This window comes from Entelurus aequoreus, linkage group LG13, assembly GCF_033978785.1.
Source record: "Entelurus aequoreus isolate RoL-2023_Sb linkage group LG13, RoL_Eaeq_v1.1, whole genome shotgun sequence".
Taxonomy (NCBI): Eukaryota; Metazoa; Chordata; class Actinopteri; order Syngnathiformes; family Syngnathidae; genus Entelurus; species Entelurus aequoreus.
The window spans coordinates 49,245,488-49,266,966 of record NC_084743.1 but is presented as its reverse complement, the minus strand read 5'-3'; the positions used below and the strand labels follow the sequence as shown (position 1 = coordinate 49,266,966).

Below are 21,479 nucleotides of genomic sequence, written 5' to 3'. Positions count from 1 at the left end.
CAAACGGCTTTTTAGGCCCACTTGTTCATAATACTGTGTCTAAAATCATATTGTTCCGAAAAGCTCTTGACATATTTTCTATCATTTGTTTTTTTCAGTGACTCCAAAAAACAAAATAAAAAAACACCCTTCCCTCGCCCAACCTCCATAATGACCGACAAATGGACAGTTTCAGTGGTACCTCGCTTTTCGTACGATTTTGTTTTTGCCAAATTTTTCCCTGGTTTATGTATGCCTCGGTTGTCGTACAGCCAATCGTATCACGTGTCCAAAGAAATAATGCCTGTGAACGAATTACTAGAGTCTGTGCTTTTTTTCTTTTTATAAATATGGCTGAAAAATAAAAATAAAAAATCACCATGGGGTCAAAGAAAGTTGTGAGTGCCAGCATTTTGATAAAAAAAGGTGATAAACAGGGTATATATATATATATATATATATATATATATATATATATATATATATATATATATATATATATATATATATATATATATATATATATATTTATATTTATATTTATATTTATATATATACACTACCGTTCAAAAGTTTGGGGTCACCCAAACAATTTTGTGGAATAGCCTTCATTTCTAAGAACAAGAATAGACTGTCGAGTTTAAGATGAAAGTTCTCTTTTTCTGGCCATTTTGAGCATTTAATTGACCCCACAAATGTGATGCTCCAGAAACTCAATCTGTTCAAACGAAGGTCAGTTTTGTAGCTTCTGTAACGAGCTAAACTGTTTTCAGATGTGTGAACATGATTGCACAAGGGTTTTCTAGTCATCAATTAGCCTTCTGAGCCAATGAGCAAACACATTGTACCATTAGAACACTGGAGTGATAGTTGTTGGAAATGGGCCTCTATACACCTTTGTAGATATTGCACCAAAAACCAGACATTTGCAGCTAGAATAGTCATTTACCACATTAGCAATGTATAGAGTGTATTTCTTTAAAGTTAAGACTAGTTTAAAGTTATCTTCATTGAAAAGTACAGTGCTTTTCCTTAAAAAATAAGGACATTTCAATGTGACCCCAAACTTTTGAACGGTAGTGTATATATATATATATATATATATATATATATATATATATATATATATATATATATATATATATATATATATATATATATATATATATATATATATATATATATAAATATATATATATATATATGACCAATGTTTGGTATTATTATTATTATTTTTAGGTATAAAAATGGCTAAATAAACTTTAAAAAAATCAATACTACAGTCGTATTGGCCACTAGAAGAGACCAAACCAATCTGAGTGTGCTGTTCAGTATCGTGGTCACTGATTGGCTCAGCCACAGCCAGCATTACTTATTAGAATAAAAGACTGAAAGGTGTTTTTTCATGTCTGGAGTGCTCTCATAATGTTGAAAAACGTATTTAGAAGGTAGTTCTCGCTATGAACATATTTGATTTATAATTAATTCATTTAATCATGATCATGTCCGGAACCAATTAACAGCAATGACAAGGGACAGCTGTATTCCGCATTGTGTTCTGCTTGGATAACTATAATAATTCTCTATAAAATGTGTTTTGTGTTTATATTTTTGCGTGTCTGGAACGGATTTCTCATTGAATCAAAATCGATTTGGTCTTTGTTGGACAAAATTGGAGGTACCGCTGTACTGATGTCCAATGACGTCTCACACACACACACACTTCATTCACACATTGAAATCAAACAAAATAAAGTGGAAAAACACAATTTGGAAACCTTGATATTTTTCTTTTTTAAAGAGCCCATCAGCCACTTGAACAGACCCTGCTGGACTATATTACATTCCTGGCATAGTCCTGTTATCCTTCATAGTGTTCCAGTACTGTGCTGCATGGCATCAAGCACACATGAGGGAAAAGGTCAGGTGGACATGTCAGGTGCTTGAGGGGGATTCAGCACCTGAGTGTCAGAGGGGAGGAGGAATTCTGGACGTGGTAAACGTGGGGCAAGATCCGGTTTGGGATGGACATCAGCAGCTGGGGAGCAAAATAGAGACACATAACTTTTTAGTACACAACGTTACTTATTGAAAAATAATGCATAAAACAGTCTTTCAATGGCGTTTTAACTCCATGCCTGATTTATGCAATATCTATCAAATCTCTATTAGGGTCACATGTGACATTTTGTGTGAGAGGTTGAACACTTTGGACTGGGCACCAGACTTACAATATACACAAACAACCATTCACACTCACATTCCTATTCCTATATTGCGATATATATTGCATTGTCTTGTAATAACAATATACATCACAATGTATTATTTGGTACATAAATGATATTAGACCATTTCAAAACGTATTAGAAAGACTCCTTATGTAGCTGCTGACATATGCAGTAACATATTGCGTCATTTCCGGTTATATTATTTTATCAACATTATTATTAATATAATTGTTAATTTACTGATAATATCTGGTTGCTTTCTTTTTTAACACGGTTCTATCTAGACTTCTGTGAATGTACTGAGCACTTTTGTTGTTTGGATACTTTACATTAGTTTTGGGTAGAGGTGTCCGATAATATCGGGCTGCCGATATTATCGGCCGATAAAGGCTTTAAAATGTAATATCGGAAATTATCGGTATCGGTTTCAAAAAGTAAAATGTATGACTTTTTAAAACGCCGCTGTATGGAGTGGTACACGGGCGTAGGGAGAAGTACAGAGCGCCAATAAACCTTAAAGGCACTGCCTTTGCGTGCCAGCCCAATCACATAATACCTACGGCTTTTTACACACATAAGTGAATGCAAGGCATACTTGGTCAACAGCCATACAGGTCACACTGAGGGCGACCGTATAAACAACTTTAACACTGTTACAAATATGCGCCACACTGTGAACCCGCACCAAACAAGAATGACAAACACATTTCGGGAGAACATCCGCACTGTAACACAACATAAACACAACAGAACAAATACCCAGAACCCCTTGCAGCACTAACCCTTCCGGGCACTAACCCCCCCCCCCCGCTACCCTAAAACTCCGCCCCCCAACCCCGCCCACTTCAACCTCCTCATGAGCATGTCCCAATTTCAAAGCTGCTGTTTTGAGTCATGTTAAAAAATAATGCACTTTGTGACTTCAATAATAAATATGGCAGTGCCATATTGGCATTTTTTTCCATAACTTGAGTTGGTTTATTTTGGAAAACCTTGTTACATTGTTTAATGCATCTAGCGGGGCATCACAACAAAATTAGGCATAATAATGTGTTAATTCCACGACTGTATGTATCGGTGTCGGTTGATATCGGAATCGGTAATTAAGAGTTGGACAATATCGGAATATCGGATATCGGCAAAAAAAGCCATTATCGGACATCTCTAGTATTGATCCAATACCAAGTAGTTACAGGGGCAGTATTGGTCATACCAATGCTGATACCATATATTTTCAAGATCATTGAATACTTCCAATTTTGATCACAATTATAATCCAACAAAAACACAGAATAGTGGTGTCACAATATCAATTTATTATTCAGATCTTTTCTTTTTTTGGGGGCGCTTATTTACTGAATTTGCAAACAATAACAAAAACAAAAATCTTTGTGATTGATTGATTGATTGATTGAGACTTGTATTAGTAGGTTGCACAGTGAAGTACATATTCCGTACAATTGACCACTAAATGGTAACACCCGAATACGTTTTTCAACTTGTTTAAGTCGGGGTCCACTTAAATTGATTCATGATACAGATATATACTATCATCATAATACAGTCATCACACAAGATAATCACATTATTTACATTATTTACAATCAGGGGTGTGGAGGGGGGGGGGGGGACAATAAAAAACATCGATCTAATCATTGTAGCATTGAGTTGGGGTGCTTTGTCCAATATCAGCAAAATAAATAAATATGATAGGATATGATATCAGCTTGCATCTAAAATCTCAGATAAACATGGTAAGCTATAGGCTTCTAGCAGCCAGCAGCTACACAACAGCTTAGCACAAGCTAGACATACGTAATATAAGTGTCTTCAAGTGAAACAAATTGCAGTCTAAAACACATTTGTCAATATATATAAGTATCAAATAATTATAGTTGCATCTTACTTACACATCTCCAAGGCAAATTAGAAAGTGAATTAGATTTATATGCCGCTTTTTCTCTGGTTAAAGTTAAAAGTTAAAGTACCAATGATTGTCACACACACACTAGGTGTGGCAAAATTATTCTCTGCATTTGACCCATCACCCTTGATCACCCCCTGGGAGGTGAGGGGAGCAGTGAGCAGCAGTGGTGGCCGCGCCCGGGAATCATTTTTGGTGATTTAACCCCCAATTCCAACCCTTGATGCTGAGTGCCAAGCAGGGAGGTAATGGGTCCCATTTTTATAGTCTTTGGTATGACTCGGCCGGGGTTTGAACTCACAACCTACCGATCTCAGGACAGGCTCAAAGCGCTTTACATAGTGAAACCCAATATCTAAGTTACGTTTAAACCAGTGTGGGTGGCACTGGGAGCAGGTGGGTAAAGTGTCTTGCCCAAGGACACAACGGCAGTGACTAGGATGGCGGAAGCAGGGATCGAACCTGGAACCCTCAAGCTGCTGGCACGGCCACTCTACCAACCGAGCAATACCGCCATCATCGTAGCGTCGAGTTGGGGTGCTTTGTCCAATATCAGCAAATAAATAAATATGATAGGATATGATATCAGCTTGCATCTAAAATCTCAGATAAACACGGTGGGCTATAGGCTTCTAGAAGCTAGCAGCTACACAACAGAATAGCACGAAAGTATCGAGTAACAAACGTGTCCGCATCATTCAACTTAACTGCATCATGAGCTTAATTTTATGAATTATTGTGACCACTCGGTGTCGCCAAAAACAAAACTCCACTGCAAAAAAGTCATAAGAGTATTGTTCTTCATTGTTGTCTGAGTAATTTCACTTGAGCAAGCCTTTTAATACATTCCACACAACAACATAATGTGTATGTACAGTATGTACTTTGATTCATGCTGATATCGGTTTAATATCGGTATCAACCAATACTCTAGGCTCCATTGGTATCGTATTAACTGATACTAAACATGGTATAGTTACTGTTCATATTTTTATCGATTCTTGCACCCTCGTTTACATTCAAAAGCGCAAGCTTAGCGGTAAGCTATGCTTTTTTGTTAATCTATAAGGTGTCCAGTAGTCGTCCGGTGATAATGGTACCTGTAAAAAACACAGTTCATTTGTTGCAATGAAGGCGAGGATAAGTGATTAAGAAGCAGTCCTGCACTGTAGAGGGACATTAGTCGCTACACTGCAAAAACTGAAATCCAAGTAAGATTAAATATCTCAAATAAGGGGGATATTTGCTTATTTTCTGTCTGATAAGATCATTCTTCTCAATAAGCAGATTTTATGTTAGAGTGTTTTACTTGTTTTAAGGGTTTTGGTCCTAAATTATCTCAGTAAGATATTACAGCTTGTTGCTGAGATTTTATGAACTATATTGAGTAAAACATGCTTGAAACTAGAATGTCAACTCTTGCAAAGGTGTGCCATTAACACTCACAAGTATAAAACTACTTTTTTAAAGTAATCATTTCTTACTTCAAGCATGAAAAAAAAAAATCATGATGCCGAGCGCATATCATTATGTCAAGATAATGGCACTAGCATTTACTTAATTTAAGAATATTTTTTAACATTTTGAGCAAAAACGTCTCTTTTTTTTCTACCAAGAAAAGTGCACTTGTTATCAATGAGAATATACTTATTTTAAGGTATTTTTGGGTTCATTGAGATTAGCTGATTTTACTTGTTTTGGAAAGTCTTGACAAGCCGAATGTTCTTGTTCTATTGGCAGATAATTTTGCTTAGTTCAAATAAAATACCCCTAATTTTTGTATTTTCTTTTTCTTGTTTTTGAACACTGACTTTTTGCAGTGTAGTTTGCTACGTTGCATTGAAGACACATTCATTCGCTTGTCGCTGTCAAATTTAAGGGACACAGAACGTGTCGTAAAATGGTATAAAAAGCGCTATCATCTGCCGAATGTTTATCATTGATATCTTACAATATATTGTGTGTCCAGTGGATAATCGCATACGGATCTGTGAGGCAAACCTGTTAACCAACTTCACCAGGATGCTTTTTTAAAAATAAATAATCTGAAATTGCTCCTTACATCTTATCCTTTAATTAGAAATATGTAAAACCTTATTATCAAGGTTATGGCCAGTTGTTATTTTTGACAAAATATTAGGAAACATTTCTTAATAAAACAACCTGATGAGTTCTCATAATGTGTTTTACCTAGGGATGTCCGATAATGGCTTTTTGCCGATATATGATATTCCGATATTGTCCAACTCTTTAATTACCGATACCGATATCAACCGATACCGATATATACAGTCATGGAATTAACACATTATTATGCCTAATTTGGACAACCAGGTATGGTGAAGATAAGGTCCTTTTAAAAAATAAAAAAAAGATAAATTAAAAACATTTTCTTGAATAAAAAAAAAGTAAAACAATATAAAAACAGTTACATAGAAACTAGTAATTAATGAAAATTAGTAAAATTAACTGTTAAAGGTTAGTACTATTAGTGGGCCAGCAGCACGCACAATCATGTGCGCTCACGGACTGTATCCCTTGCAGACTGTATTGATATATATCGATATATAATGTAGGAACCAGAATATTAATAACAGAAAGAAACAACCCTTTTGTGTGAATGAGTGTGAATGAGTGTAAATGGGGGAGGGAGGTTTTTTGGGTTGGTGCACTAATTGTAAGTGTATCTTGTGTTTTTTATGTTGATTTAATAAAAAAAATTAAAATAAACGATACCGATAATAAAAACAACGATACAGATAATTTCCGATATTACATTTTAAAGCATTTATCGGCATCTCTAGTTTTACCATAGAGAAAACAACAACATAGATGTACAGGACACTTGATAGGCAAAAGCATGGACATATGCTCTTCAATCAATCAATACATGCATGTATTGGTTTAAAGATACAGGTTGGGTTCAGCTGACTGCACTTTTTTGCCCTTTATCCACAATCCTTATGTGAGACTAAAGCACATCTTTTTAGATTGTCACAGCGTGTCACTCAGCGCCTCGTGCCGCTAGAAAGAGGTAATGCTAGCTACGAGAGCTACTGGAGGTGCTGCTGTATCGCTTTTGAGTTTGGAAAAGTTACTGCTTCGCACTTCAGAACCGACTCAAGTAGTGCATACTGGCTCTCCACGTAGACCCGACGACATCGCTCGGAAGACGCGACAAGTTGCTCAGCATTTTTTACCTGGGGCGTGAGGATTATCCTAAATTTACCAGCTCAACGGGGAGCACAAGCCTTCTGCTGAAAGATACAACCATCCCATCAGTCGGCATTGCTGAGAGAGTGAACACTGTAAGTGACCGTTTGATTATGTTTATATTTTGTATTTCTTGTTTAACACTGAGCACTAGTGCTAAGTGAGGCTTAGGCCCCGTTTACACTAAGCCGGATAAGGTTATCCAGGGTAAACCCCACCTAACCTTATCCGTGTCCACACACAACAATGCCACTGTTTAAGACCTCCTATCCGCTCCGTTCGCCGGCGCAACGCGACCTAGTACGCATGCTCGGAAAATGCACACGTGTCTTGCTTTGTGTGTAAGTTCTTAAATTTAACTTATCTGAACAATATCCAGTGTTGTGGTATTTCAATTAACTGGACTCCAGTGTGCTGTGGGTCCCTATTGTAGTGAATCACACCTGAGCCATCATAAATTAATCACATTTTTATTAGATACGTAAACAATGTGATGAACATTTTGCATCAATCAAACTAGGGATCTAGATATTTGAACAGGACACTCCTCACTCTTTTTCCTTCACCTTCATTGTCCATTCGTTTTTGGTGACTTTATATACTCTGGACCTAGACGTTGAGTCCGCGACATACATGGCGGACAATAACTGATACAGTCTGCTTTGCCAGTCCAAAAGCATTTGCCGTTTTTCGTAGTCTTCCCTCGACGGCCAGGTAATACAAAGCACACGCTCCCTATTTTTATCACATCCACGGGAGCCCGCATTCTCGTTGTCTCTCCTTCGACAAATGGACAAAGTTTTTCGGTAAGTAGAATCACAGCTGACCTGGACATTCGAAAGTTCTCCTGATGTTTGAGAAGTGTTATATCCCAAATAGCTGCAATCGCTTTCTCTTAAGGTATTCATGTGTGATTTCCACAAGCGTCTGTACAGACGGAAGGAGAAACTGGATGACTCGCCTCCATATTTCCAGTGGTTAGCTCCGAGTTACGAAACCGCTTTATTATGAAGCTGGCTGTGGCGCGGTCTTTCTGGCATCACTTCCTATCCGAACTCAGTTCGTAAACAATCAATGAGTCCATACAAAGCTAAGTGCCGGAGATTCAAGAATAAAAAATTATCCAAGGAGGGCAACCTTAAACGCTGGTTTAGTGTGGCTGAAACTGGGCTTAGGCTAAATAATTATTCGTTTAAGGGGTTAAACGACTTAGTGTAGACATAGCCTAAGTGTTTCACTAGGGCTTTAACTGCTTAGCACCCAAGTTCTAACAGCTGTAGGTCATTCTCCATATATTCATGCTCAAAAATATCATAATTTGTAATCGACATCGATGTTAGCTCAATGAAGTCTGCCATGATCAGTGGTGGCAAACAAAAATGGGCTCGCTACATTGTTGTTGTTGTTTTTGAGAGGGCCTTACAGGGGTAAAACCCCTATTATCTTCATTGTTAGCCGCCTCCTGCTGGCAGACTAGAATGCACAGAGAAGAAAAATACATGTGTCATGTAGGGATTGTGAATGAAAGGCAAAATTCCCCCAAAAAGTGACAGACATTTCAGCTCCACCATAAGTGACCTGCAAAGCAAGCTTATAAAAGGGATTTGTTCTTGTTATAATGTTTGACCATTCGCATACATTTTTATTTAATTCAGTTTTGCGTGCAGAGTTGAGTGCCCAACTTAAGAATCTCATGTCTTGGTGACTCATTTGCTGTGCTTTTTTAAATTGTGTACGGCTGAAAAATAACAAGGGGTCAGGGAAATGATTGATTCTTAAATGCGTGGACGATTCTAAATCGATTGGGCCAGATTCCAAATATCGAGTATTTAAGTATGTTGCTCAAAGTACGGTTTGGAAATGCGCAACTATCGCGGGCACACATAGTAAAATACAGCAGGAGGGGGAGAGAAGCCATGCTAACCGCTAAAGAAGTAGTAAAACAACAAAATAATTACTGTACGCACCAGTGTTTAAGCTGCACCCACCAAATTTTAAAAGACAACAATATGTTTACATATAATACCTGCACCGGATCATAAGCCACAGATACTGTATATACCAATACAACATATTTTGTAAATGCTTCTTTACATGTGCCTGTCACACGGTAGAAAAACGGCTGATCAAACAAAACAGAAGTCATCCTCATGGACCCACTAGCTACGGAAGTGAGCTCTCCAATCGGCTAAATGCACTCAGAGTTTGTTGGATTTACGAAACTGAAACAATACAAAATGAATGCCATTTTAAATTAATAATACTGACACAGAGACTTGTTAACGTGTTAGCATATTTGCTAACTTGATTACTTTACGATAGCCCGTACAAATATGCATGAAAACACTCCTACAGACATTACACATGGGACGGTTTAAATATTAATTGTTTTAGTTATATTGTAAAACTTACAAACATTGCTTGGAGTGATGAATGAAGAATCCTTTCAAGCAGAAACGGTTATTCTTCAGGTTCAAGGCACAAAACAGGAAGTACATTTTCAACCTGCAGCACCTGTAGTTAGCGAACTTGTCCAAAAGGTGGCGCTGTAGCCCAAACAGTAACACACCTTCTTGGTGTCTATGTCGGTGTAATATAACAACTATTTGTTGAATGCCAAACATTATGGTCGTTAGCGACCATAATAATAATTTTATGAGCTACAGGGTCAAAAGCGTTTGAAAAAAAAAGTTGCGGCTTAAATATGGTAAGTGTTCTCTACACTTTAACAAAAGTCTAACTGGAACTGCATTACAGCAGAAAATAACCAGGTAAGCAGAGGAAATTAGGAGAGAGAAAAATATCCACATAGTGCGACACCACTGTCTGACATAAATATGAAGGAGTAGATACTGCACCCTTTTTAGAGCTAAATGCATACGGAGACCAGGGGCAAAGTGTCACGGAAACTAAAGCAACACGGATGCTTGCTCGCCTATGATGGCACGTTAGCAGGCTGCTCCAGTGTGCACATATCTAGTCTTTTTACTATATATACATAAAGAACCAATGCTGTGTGCAATCACATCCAAAAATGATGCAATATGTCAAAAGCAAAAGCAGGATACATAAATTACAGATGCATCAATACTAGATTCGTAAAGTGCCCAAAAACTCCCACCCATGAAAAAACCCACCATGGGACCCAAAGAGTAGCAAGTGCCAGCATTTTGAAGAAGGTGAGAAATGCGATTCAAATAAAAATAGAACTCGTAGCAAAATTTGTCTTGATCAAAAAGATTATTTTTAAGGTCAAATTGATGTTGGTATTAATGTATCCATTTTATTTGTCATTTATATGTATTTGGCATTGTTTTATACATGCAAAACTATCTTTTGTCTATATCAAATGTGTTTGTGTTCATATATTCAGGTTTTGGAAAAGATTATTTGGCTTTAAATTATTTGTTATGTGAGAAATTGTTTGGGTTTTCGTACGATATGGTCAACATTGGACATTTCGGAACACATTAGTTAAGGAAAACTGATGTAGCACGATAGTACAGTATAACAAAATGTCAAAAAGCAGAACTGAAGAAGACAAACAAATGCAATCAAAATTCTCACCTTGATAACAGCTTGACTAATCCTCAGTGGAGGGTGATGATTGTGATTCACTCCGCATCCATATTGCATTTGTTGCAGACATCCTTTTGATTAAATCCTGCCATATGTTCCTTTGTCTTGCTGCATGAATAAACCAATTAAGTCCAGCCAAACAAAATTCCATTGAGATCGGTGAGGAAGAGTCAGTTGGTCCTGCAGCAGGATGTGGGAGCCGCCAAGTCTCTAGTGCTGAGGGCCGACCTCCACCGCTTGTTCAGCAAAGGTGAGGGAAGACATGTTTAGGAAGAAATGGGGGTTTCTCTGCGAGGTCAAAAACAGGCGGCAAAAAACGGCAAGAAAGTCCAGAATTGAGCAACAAAAAAAAGTCCCCATTGTGCCGCCAAAGCCAACACTGGACATCTGACAGATAAGATCCTCCATTTTGTGTGTGAGTTATTGAACAGATCCAGCTGAGACAGAACAATGGTGGTCAGGGAAGTCCCACGGAGACGATAAACATGTAAAAAAAAAAAAAAAAAAAAAATGCTCTGCGTATCATTCAGAAAAAAACACTTTGCCCGAAAGAAAAGCTTTCTCGTCTGTCTTGCTGTTCCTTCCAATTCAACAAAGGCACTCCAGATTGGCCTTTTGGAAAATCTTCCAAGACGTTCCTCCATCTATCCTTAAATGCGTTCAACAAAAAAGGGCAGAAGAAATGTCTGAATCTTACAAAAAGTGCCATTGTCCCCACTTTTCTTTTAGAGCAAAGTTAAAGTGCACGAATGAGGTCAACTATTTCTTCATAGTTTTTCTCGTTTCAAATGTCTTTTTTTTTGTGTGTGTATTTTGTTGTTTTTCTAGGAAATGAAGTCACTTCGCTCCTTTTTTTCCTTCCGTTTTTAAATGTCTCAGACGGGAACCATTCTGCCTTGCATCTGTTGCATTTGGGAGAGCATTCCCTGGACACTTGTCAGGATCGTGCTCTGGTGTGCTCCTGCGGAGATGCCGATGCGGGTCAGGTCCCTGTGAGGAGAGGAAGCACACTTAAAAACGAGGACCCACAATAACAAAAACAGACAAACCTAATGATCCGCATGATGGCTTTTGCAGCCTTCCAGCATCTTGACAGTTGCAATCCCAGTCCAGCCATTTTCATAGATTAGGTGAATGCATAAAATAACAGAGACTGAAGCACGTCATAAATTATGTCTTCGCTGATATAACACGGATGGTGGTACAGTTTGACTACCACAAAAACAATAATTACAAAAAATCTTTCAAAAATAACCTCTTGAGAACCAGCGTCCACTGCAGTGGACATTTGTGTGGCAAATGTTTTCCCTTAAAAATGTCTAACTCGTTAGTGTTAAATGTACATATCACCACTAATGCATCACGTGCAGGTCAGGATGGCTCCAAGACATTAAGAATGTTTTGTAAAACAATACATAAAATAATGGAAAATGCACCAATAACCTCCTGAGAATCAGCATCCACCGCAGTGGACATTTGTGTTTTGCAATAAAGGGCTAATGTTATCCGAAATGCGTAACTCTGACAAACGAAATAGACCTGAAAATCAAATGTCCACTGCATTGGACGTTGGTTGTTAGTGGGTTTAAGTCAGCATTTTAGAAATTTGTGTTTCAAAGTGCAAAAAACAGCAATATAGGAGTAATACTAATTAGAGTTATTAGTTATTATGCCTTTTATTTGTTCCGCGGGCCAATAAAAACAAGCCGCGGACCACAAGTGGCCCCTAACACCACACTGGACACCCCTGCTTTTATAGCTCTTCATTGGGGGTGCGTCCGCTCTCTGAGCCACCACAACGTAATTTAAAACATTTGTTTGCACGTACAACACTTAAGACCTTCAGTATATCAGTATGTGGAATTAAATTATGGAATGGATTAAGCAAAGCAATGAAACAATGTACTAATATGATCCACTTCAATAAACTCTTCAAACTTAAAGTGTTTAAAAAGTACAAAGAAGAAGAACCATGACAAACATTCTCAATTTATTTAATCCATCCATTCATTCATTCTTAAAGTAATCTTACTTATCTCATCATATGAAATATGACTTACTTCACCAATTATTATTATTAAATTCTTACTATTATTTATTTATTTATTTTTATTGTGATTACTTATGGAGTTTATTGTGAAAAAATTGTGAACAGGAAGTGAACAAAAAGTTTTGCAACTGTTATGTAAAGAAAAGGGGTAGGATTAAATAAGCTCTGCTTCTTCCTATTCCTTTTCGAACATGTTGAAAAGAGAAACTGGAAATTGTGATGTATCATGTTGTATGCTTGCATGTTCGAAATAAACTCAAACTCAACTCAACTCAACTCAACTCTCTCGTCGACTATTTATGCCAATCAAAGGGAGAAGGGGAGTTTTGTTGCAGCTGGAACTAATCAATGGAAGTTATTTTTTATTGCAACTGTTGATCCAAAATCGGAGGAGAAGGCAATCACAGAGTTGTGCTGTGTGCCATCTGAACAAGTCGTTTACACACAATTTCCTGCATAAACTGACCAATCACAGCCTTTGAGAGGTTATGAGCTTATTTTTTAAGTGGGTTTGGAGGGGGAGGAGTGAGCCAAAGTACGCTGGTGCGTCCACAGAAAAGCGTAATCCAGTTTTTGATCTTAAAACTGGAGAAATGCAAGAACATACGTACAAGAACACAATAACGCATGTGATTATTAAAAACAATTGATTTCAGATAAAAGATTAATCACAATTTTTGTTTTGACCGGCGGAAGATGGCGCGCATTGCACAGGCAGTGAATGATCACTGATGATAGAGCGATGTGCTGTGCGCCCTTCAAAACAAACTCGGACATAACTTTAGATAAAACTGAGGTAATTATTTGGTATTGACGCTACAAACTTTATTACTATAGGCGCACATCAAGTTTAAAATAGCATCATTAAGCGAAACTTGAACATGAACATGAACGTGTAGTATGAATGCTACATTAACAGCAAACAGAGGACAACAAACCAAGCTGGCGGAGTTTACAACAGATCATTTTAACAATGCCCTTCTAAATGGACAGCCACCACATGCAAGCCCCTCAACATCTGGGAAGACCTAGTGCTGCAATAGGTCGTTTAGGTTGCTGATTACCGTTGTTTGTACAAAAAAAGAGATCAGCGCTGTCATCTGAAAAGGTAAATAAGATTGTTTGTTTGAGCAACTGATTAAAAACTAAGGAAGAGTAAATGCAGATGTAAATGGTGTACTATGTATAGTTGTTTATAGGTGTGTTTACTACATTATTAATATACATCTGTACTTTGTTTGCTATATTATTGCAAATACTTTGCAAATGTGCGCTTAATTCGTATTAACTGTCACCAAGTGTTGCGCAAATCAATGACTTGCAATTCAGTAAAACATTTAAAAAACATTCCTGTACAACATTCTGACCACAAAATTGCATTTGTATCCAAACACCGGGGTATTTTCTTAAGGAAATTTTATTCACGCAAGCAAATAATAACCTGTGATTAATCATGATTAATCACAGTTCAAGACTGTGATTAATCCGATTAAACATTGAATCACTCAACAGCCCTAATATGTACATATCTAGTGTGGTGTGCACAAGAAATGTCTGTCTCTGGCTTTCCGATAACAAACTGTCACTACACCTGGGTAAAACTCCACTAGGTTGTCGTGCTTTATTTTGAGTTTGTTGTTGTTTTCCTGTGTGTAGTGTTTTAGTTCCTGTCTTGCAGTGTTATTTTGGTGGCCCTTCCTGTTTTGTTGGTGTTTTCCTGTAGCAGCTTCACGCCTTCTTTTGAGTGCTATTGCCTGAGCTGCTTTCTATTTGCAAAGAAGACTATTTCAGTTGTGCGGACGCTTTCCTTCTTTGTGGGATCATTGTTGATTGTCATGTCATGTACGGATGTACTTTGTGGATGCCGTTTTGGCTCCACATGCTGTAAGTCTTTGCTGTCGTCCAGCATTCTGTTTTTGTTTACTTTGTAGCCAGTTCAGTTTTACTTTTGTTTTGCATAGCCATCCCTATGCTTCATTGCCTTTTCCTTTCTGTTTTGTTCATTTTTGGTTTAAGTGTTACATACCTTATTACCTGCACGCCGTCTCCCGCTGTGCTCTGCATATTGGGATCACGACAAACCATCCTCGACGCGTTCCGACTTCTACAAAGCAATGAACTACCTGCTGCCACCTACTGATATGGAGTTTTACATGGCTACCCTGCCGAGCTCTATACAGCACAGACACTAGACAACGGCAAATTATTTGCTGATTATAATTATTGATTTGAAAATAATATTTTTTGGACCAATTAGGTGAAGTTGCATAATTTCCCATGGCACACCAGACAATACCTCACGGCACCGGGGCACAGTGGTTAAAAAACACTGATCTAGACAACATAACCTATTTTAAGCATGCCAAAGATGTGCTCCGGAGGGTGGCGGTGTTGTGATGGCGCGTCTGGAATGATCCAGATATGCATGTTGCACTCTTTTTTTTAAATAGGAGATATATTAATAACATATCTCCTATATGAAAAAATACCAACGCCCCCTCAAAAAAACGTGTTGACTATTGTTTTTTTTGTTTTTTTTTACATCCCACACATTCTCTCCTCCCTACTCACTCTTGTGTCATGTGGACCACTGCCTCAGGAGTGGTGTAGCTGGCGGCAGTGAAGTTGTCGATGTATCTCTCCATGCCGATGGCCTGAAGCCAGTCCTCCACTGTGCCCACGGCCGGCGAACCCTCAGGGCTACTGGGCTCCAGCAGAATAGTGGTAGGCCTGGTGAGGGTGTAAAGGAGATGTAAGTGAGAACATTTAGATTGATGTTGCCCCATTTTCTCATGAGTCACGTTAGTTCAGTACAATAAAAAAATGAAACAGGTTTTACTCCAAATGCATTGGTTTCTAAGCATGCCCTTTTTGCTGCTTATAGTACCACATTTTTCATATCACTGTGGTTGTGGATACAAAAAACAAGCCGAATAGGTCAAACTTTGACTTTTACATCATACAACACTAAGAACAGAGCAGATAGTGGACACCCAATTGAGCTGAGCTGTGGAATTTCTCCTGAAAAAGTCATGAGAATGAGCGCTAACTTTTTTGAAAAACCTTTTTGGTCTGTTGTACATGGACAGTAGTTCTATCAGCTCCATCGGCCATAAAACATTTGTATGGGGCCAGTCAGTCTGAGCCAACTGTGCTGCTCTACTGACTCTCTCCTTATTTTTTTTTAAAGATGGGGTGCACTGTGAGAACGGGATGTCAGACTCTTTAATAAGTCATCTTTCATCGGGAGGTGGAAAAGTATGCACTGCCATCCACATATACACACCTCTTCTCGTTCCCTCATGTCCGTTTACAAGCCGCATTTATAGGAGTCCATTCTGTTAATTACTCCGCAAGGAATACCATTGGCTTACATACCATTAGCTAAGCGTGTGTGCTCACTCATTAAACTCAAACAGACTTCCACGGGGCTGCATTGAGTCTCTTAACACCCTGTAGGTCATTCTTGACCACTCAAGAGTAATAGCCTTGGAGCTGAAGGGTCATATTTGTTTTTAACGTAGCGTAACACCATAAATCCAGCAACATTCCAGAGTGTACAGCACCATTAAAGCTAATTTGTAGAGAACTCTCGTTCTATTGAAATGAGCTACATGTTGCTGCTAGATAACATTTGATCCACCACGGATACATTTCGACCGCCGCAAATAGATTTGGCGTTATGTCTCGAACAGTATTTAACGCAGCTGGTCTGGAAAGAGAAAGCTGAGCAAAAATAGACAATTAGCGTTGCCAACTTAGCGAATTTGTCACTATATGAAGCACCAAAGATTGTTAATCAAAAAAGCAACTAGCTACAAATCTATTAGAGACTTTGAGTCTGAAAGATAAGCACTAGAGATGTCCGATAACATCGGACTGCTGATATTATCGGCCGATAAATGCTTTAAAATGTAATATCGGAAATTATCGGTATCGGTTTCAAAATTATCGGTATCGGTTTCAAAAAGTAAAATGTATGACTTTTTAAAACGCCGCTGTGTACACGGACGTAGGGAGAAGTACAGAGCGCCAATAAACCTTAAAGGCATTGCCTTTGCATGCCGGCCCAATCACATAATATCTACGGCTTTTCACACACACAAGTGAATGCTACGCATACTTGGTCAACAGCCATACAGGTCACACTGAGGGTGGCCGTATAAACAACTTTAACACTGTTACAAATATGCGCCACACTGTGAACCCACACCAAACAAGAATGACAAACACATTTCGGGAGAACATCCGCACCGTAACACAACATAAACACAACAGAACAAATACACAGAACCCCTTGCAGCACTAACTCTTCCGGGATGCTACAATATACACCCCCCCGCTACACTTTACCCCCCCGACTTCAACCCCGCCCACCTCAACGTCCTCATGCTCTCTCAGGGAGAGCATGTCCCAAATTCCAAGTTGCTTTTTTGATGCATGTTAAAAAAATAATGCACTTTGTGACTTCAATAATAAATATGGCAGTGCCATGTTGGCATTTTTTTCCATAACTTGAGATGATTTATTTTGGAAAACCTTGTTATATTATTTAATGCATCTAGCGGGGCATCTCAACAAAATTAGGCATAATAATGTGTTAATTCCACGACTGTATATATCGGTATCGGTTGATATCGGAATCAGTAATTAAGAGTTGGACAATATTGGAATATCGGATATCGGCAAAAAAGCCATTATCGAACATCTCTAATAAGCACATATTGCTCTTCTCAACGAGCATTGGGTGCTGCATTGGGCTCTTTCCCATTTAAAAGCACTGTAATGTCTACACGGATGGTCGGATTAACAGGTTCTTTATTGCAAAAAGATAACATGCCAACCATGCAACAACATCAGCAAACTCAACTGTCCTCTCTGCACGCAGCAGTCCGCCTAGGCCGACACACACATAGTCAGGACTCACAGACAGTCGGAAATCACAGAACTCTTACACTACACATAAATGCCAAGTCGTTACAACACTGGCAGGCGGCTCTGTCTTGACAATAAAAAACGACAAAAAGAAGTGACAGAACAAAAGGAAACCAAAGCTTATGACTTTTTTTGGGATACAAGCTGTCTTTTGGCTATTTGTTATGTTGTGAACAAAAATTTGGGTTACGAGCCTCCCTACTGTTAGTTGGCGAAGCGAATGTCACAGTGAACCCGTGAAATCCAACCAAAACACCTGGTTTCTCACACGCTAGCATTATAGCTAATAGCTAGTGATCAACATAACTTTGTTTTTCCAACCACGGGAATGAAGAAAGTGAGTGTAAGGGGAATAATAATGATATTCATTGAATTAAAGAAAGAAATCAAACACACCATCTGGAGAAGCTCCAGATGGTGTGTTTGACGGAAAAGCAGCTCGAAGGAGATTCGGAAGAAGTCCGCTTTCTGAGGTAAATGCTATACAATAATAATACATTACTTCATAAAACTACTGTAGTTTTTTGTATAACATTCTACTGTATTGTTTCAACACAGTATGTATTTACGTACGTACGAACTGTGTCACAGTCAAAACCAATCAAACTTGTATCCCGAAATACCACTGTAGTTCTAAACATGTGATTTGCTTTTTCCTGTTTTTTTTACTTACTTTTTGAAAATGCGTCATAGCCATATTTGACGATTACCGTATTTTTCCGACTATAAGTCGCAGTTTTTTTCATAGTTTGGCCGGGGGTGCGACTTATACTCAGGAGCGACTTATGTGTGAAATTATTAACACATTACCGTAAAATATCAAATAATATTATTTAGCTCATTCACGTAAGAGACTAGACGTATAAGATTTCATTGGATTTAGCGATTAGGAGTGACAGATTGTTTGGTAAACGTATAGCATGTTCTATATGTTATAGTTATTTGAATGACTCTTACCATAATATGTTACGTTAACATACCAGGCACGTTCTCAGTTGGTTATTTATGCGTCATATAACGTACACTTATTCAGCCTGTTGTTCACTATTCTTTATTTATTTTATATTGCCTTTCAAATGTCTATTCTTGGTGTTGAGTTTTATCAAATAAATTACCCCAAAAAATACGACTTATACTCCAGTGCGACTTATATATATATTTTCCCTTCTTTAGTATGCATTTTCGGCCGGTGCGACGTATACTCCGGAACGACTTATAGTCCGAAAAATACGGTACGTCATTATGTGACACGGAAGTGTCCTGACTTTAGGCCTGCGCAACATTTCCGGGATAAAGTATAACAAAGATTGTGAACCAGACCCCTATATCAAACGTTAGTAAACAACACAAACTACCACAGAAACACCCCCCAAAAAGTCAGTTCAATTAACTATACTGGAAGTCTCTCCAGAGAGTGGTGAGGAGGGCGGAAAAGATCATCAGGACTCCTCTTCCTCCTATCCAGGAGATCGCAAAAAGCCGCTACCTGACCAGGGCTCAGAAAATCTGCAGAGACTCCTTCCACCCCCACCAAGGACTGTTTTCACTGCTGGACTCTTGAAAGAGGTTCCGCAGTCTGCGTAGCAGAACCTCCAGGTTCTGTAACAGCTTCTTCCCTCAGGCCGCAAGACTCTTGAGTGCATTCAAATAATCCCCTCAATTCCCCCCAAAAATAGATCAACTCGCTGGAATATAAAGACAATATAGCATACATCCATAAATGTGGATGCATATGCAAAAGTGCAATATATTTATCTTTACAGTAATCTATTTATTTATATCTGCACCTTATTGCTCTTTTATCCTGCACTACAACGAGCTAATGCAACGAAATGTCGTTCTTATCTGTACTGCATACTTGCCAACCTTGAGACCTCCAATATCGGGAGGTGGGGGGGGCCTTGGTCGGGGGTGGGGGGCGTGGTTGGGGTGGGGCGTGGTTGGGGGCGTGGTTAAGAGGAGAGTATATTTACAGCTAGAATTCACCAACTCAAGTATTTCATATATATATATCTGTATATATATATATATATATATATATATATATATATATATATATATATATATATATATATATATATATATAAATACTTGACTTTCAGTGAATTTTAGCTATATATATATAAATATATATATATATATATATATATATATATATATATATATATATATATATATATATATATATATATATATATATATATATATATATATATATATATATATATATATATATATATATATATATATATATATATATATATATATATATATATATATATAAATATATATATATATATATATATATATTTATTTTATTATATATATAAATAAAAGAAATACTTGAATTTTAGTGTTCATTTATTTACACTTATACACTAACACACACAACACTCATCTACTCATTGTTGTACTTGAAATTACAATGCTTTGTTAAGGGTTGAATTGTCCATCCTCTTTCTATTCTCTGTCACTATTTTTCTAACCATGCTGAACACCCTCTCTGATGATGCATTGCAGTGTGGCACGCACAAAAGTGCTTTCATCAAATGCACGAGAGTGTGGAATCTTCCATCTCTCCCTAGCATGGCCCAAAACCGGTCAATCCTTGCTTCCTGGGGAAGATCTTCCCTGGCAAGCAATTGGTACTCCAGTACTTGTACCCGGAGGCTGGTCAGGTCCAATCGCAGCTGCGGCAGACTTTTTTTTTGGGGGGCGTGGCCTCCAGCTCCGGCTGAATACCGGGAGTTTGTCGGGAGAAAATCTCTGTCGGGAGGTTGTCGGGAGAGGCGCTGAATATCGGGATTCTCCCGCTAAAAACGGGAGGGTTGGCAAGTATGCTGTACTGTAAAGTTCAAATTTGAATGACAATAAAAAGAAGTCTAAGTCTCTATATTATGGGATTGTCAATGAGATCTGGTTGGAAAAGTCATATGGCTCCTATCCGCTATTTATGCTCACAATGTTGTGTAATGTTGGTATAAGAGTTGTACTGAAATTAAATATCAACATATAATATTAATGGTGGTTTAAGGCAAATACCAATTGAATGGTCATCATTCACTGGTTTCAGTCACTGTTGATGGTTAGAAGTTATAATGAAAGCAGTGTGTTTCGAACTAAAACATTCATTTGAGCTTTGTTTAGACAAGCTGAAGACTGGCCTATCAATAACACAGCCACGTGTCTGCACGGATAGACACCTGAAAAATGAGGCCTATACAAACAGCAAGGTTGTTTACTTTCCAATATACTATAGAACATAACCATGGACGTTTATCAATGCCTCACCTGACAGTGCTGTTTCCCCCGGTCCTCTTCAAAGTGTTAGGGTTACGAATCAGCTTGTCCAACATGTTGACAATCTGGCCGAACTTTGGTCGCTCCGCTCTTTCTCTCTGCCAGCAGTCCAGCATTAGCTGGTGGAGCGCCACGGGACAATCCATCGGTGGGGGCAGCCGATAGCCCTCATCAATTGCTTTGATCACCTACAGAACATGAACATATAATTGAAGTCATCATGCTTCTGAAGATGCAAGTTTCAGGTTTAAGGTAAAATAATCTATGG

At 38.1% G+C, this 21,479-nt stretch overlaps 1 protein-coding gene across 2 annotated transcripts in view; it reads right to left on the bottom strand.

Annotated features, from left to right (window-relative positions):
* Positions 1-1,176: 1,176 nt before the first annotated feature.
* epha4l (eph receptor A4, like) overlaps positions 1,177-21,479 on the bottom strand; it is a 102,160-nt gene continuing 81,857 nt past the window's right edge. For both annotated transcript variants that reach the window (XM_062067958.1, XM_062067959.1), the window contains 4 exons: positions 21,203-21,399; positions 15,548-15,706; positions 10,915-11,916; positions 1,177-2,017 (listed from right to left, as the gene is read on the bottom strand). In XM_062067958.1, the coding sequence (XP_061923942.1) occupies positions 11,802-11,916; positions 15,548-15,706; positions 21,203-21,399 (471 nt within the window). In that variant the 3' untranslated portion in view covers positions 1,177-2,017; positions 10,915-11,801. The remainder of the gene's footprint in view (positions 2,018-10,914; positions 11,917-15,547; positions 15,707-21,202; positions 21,400-21,479) is intronic.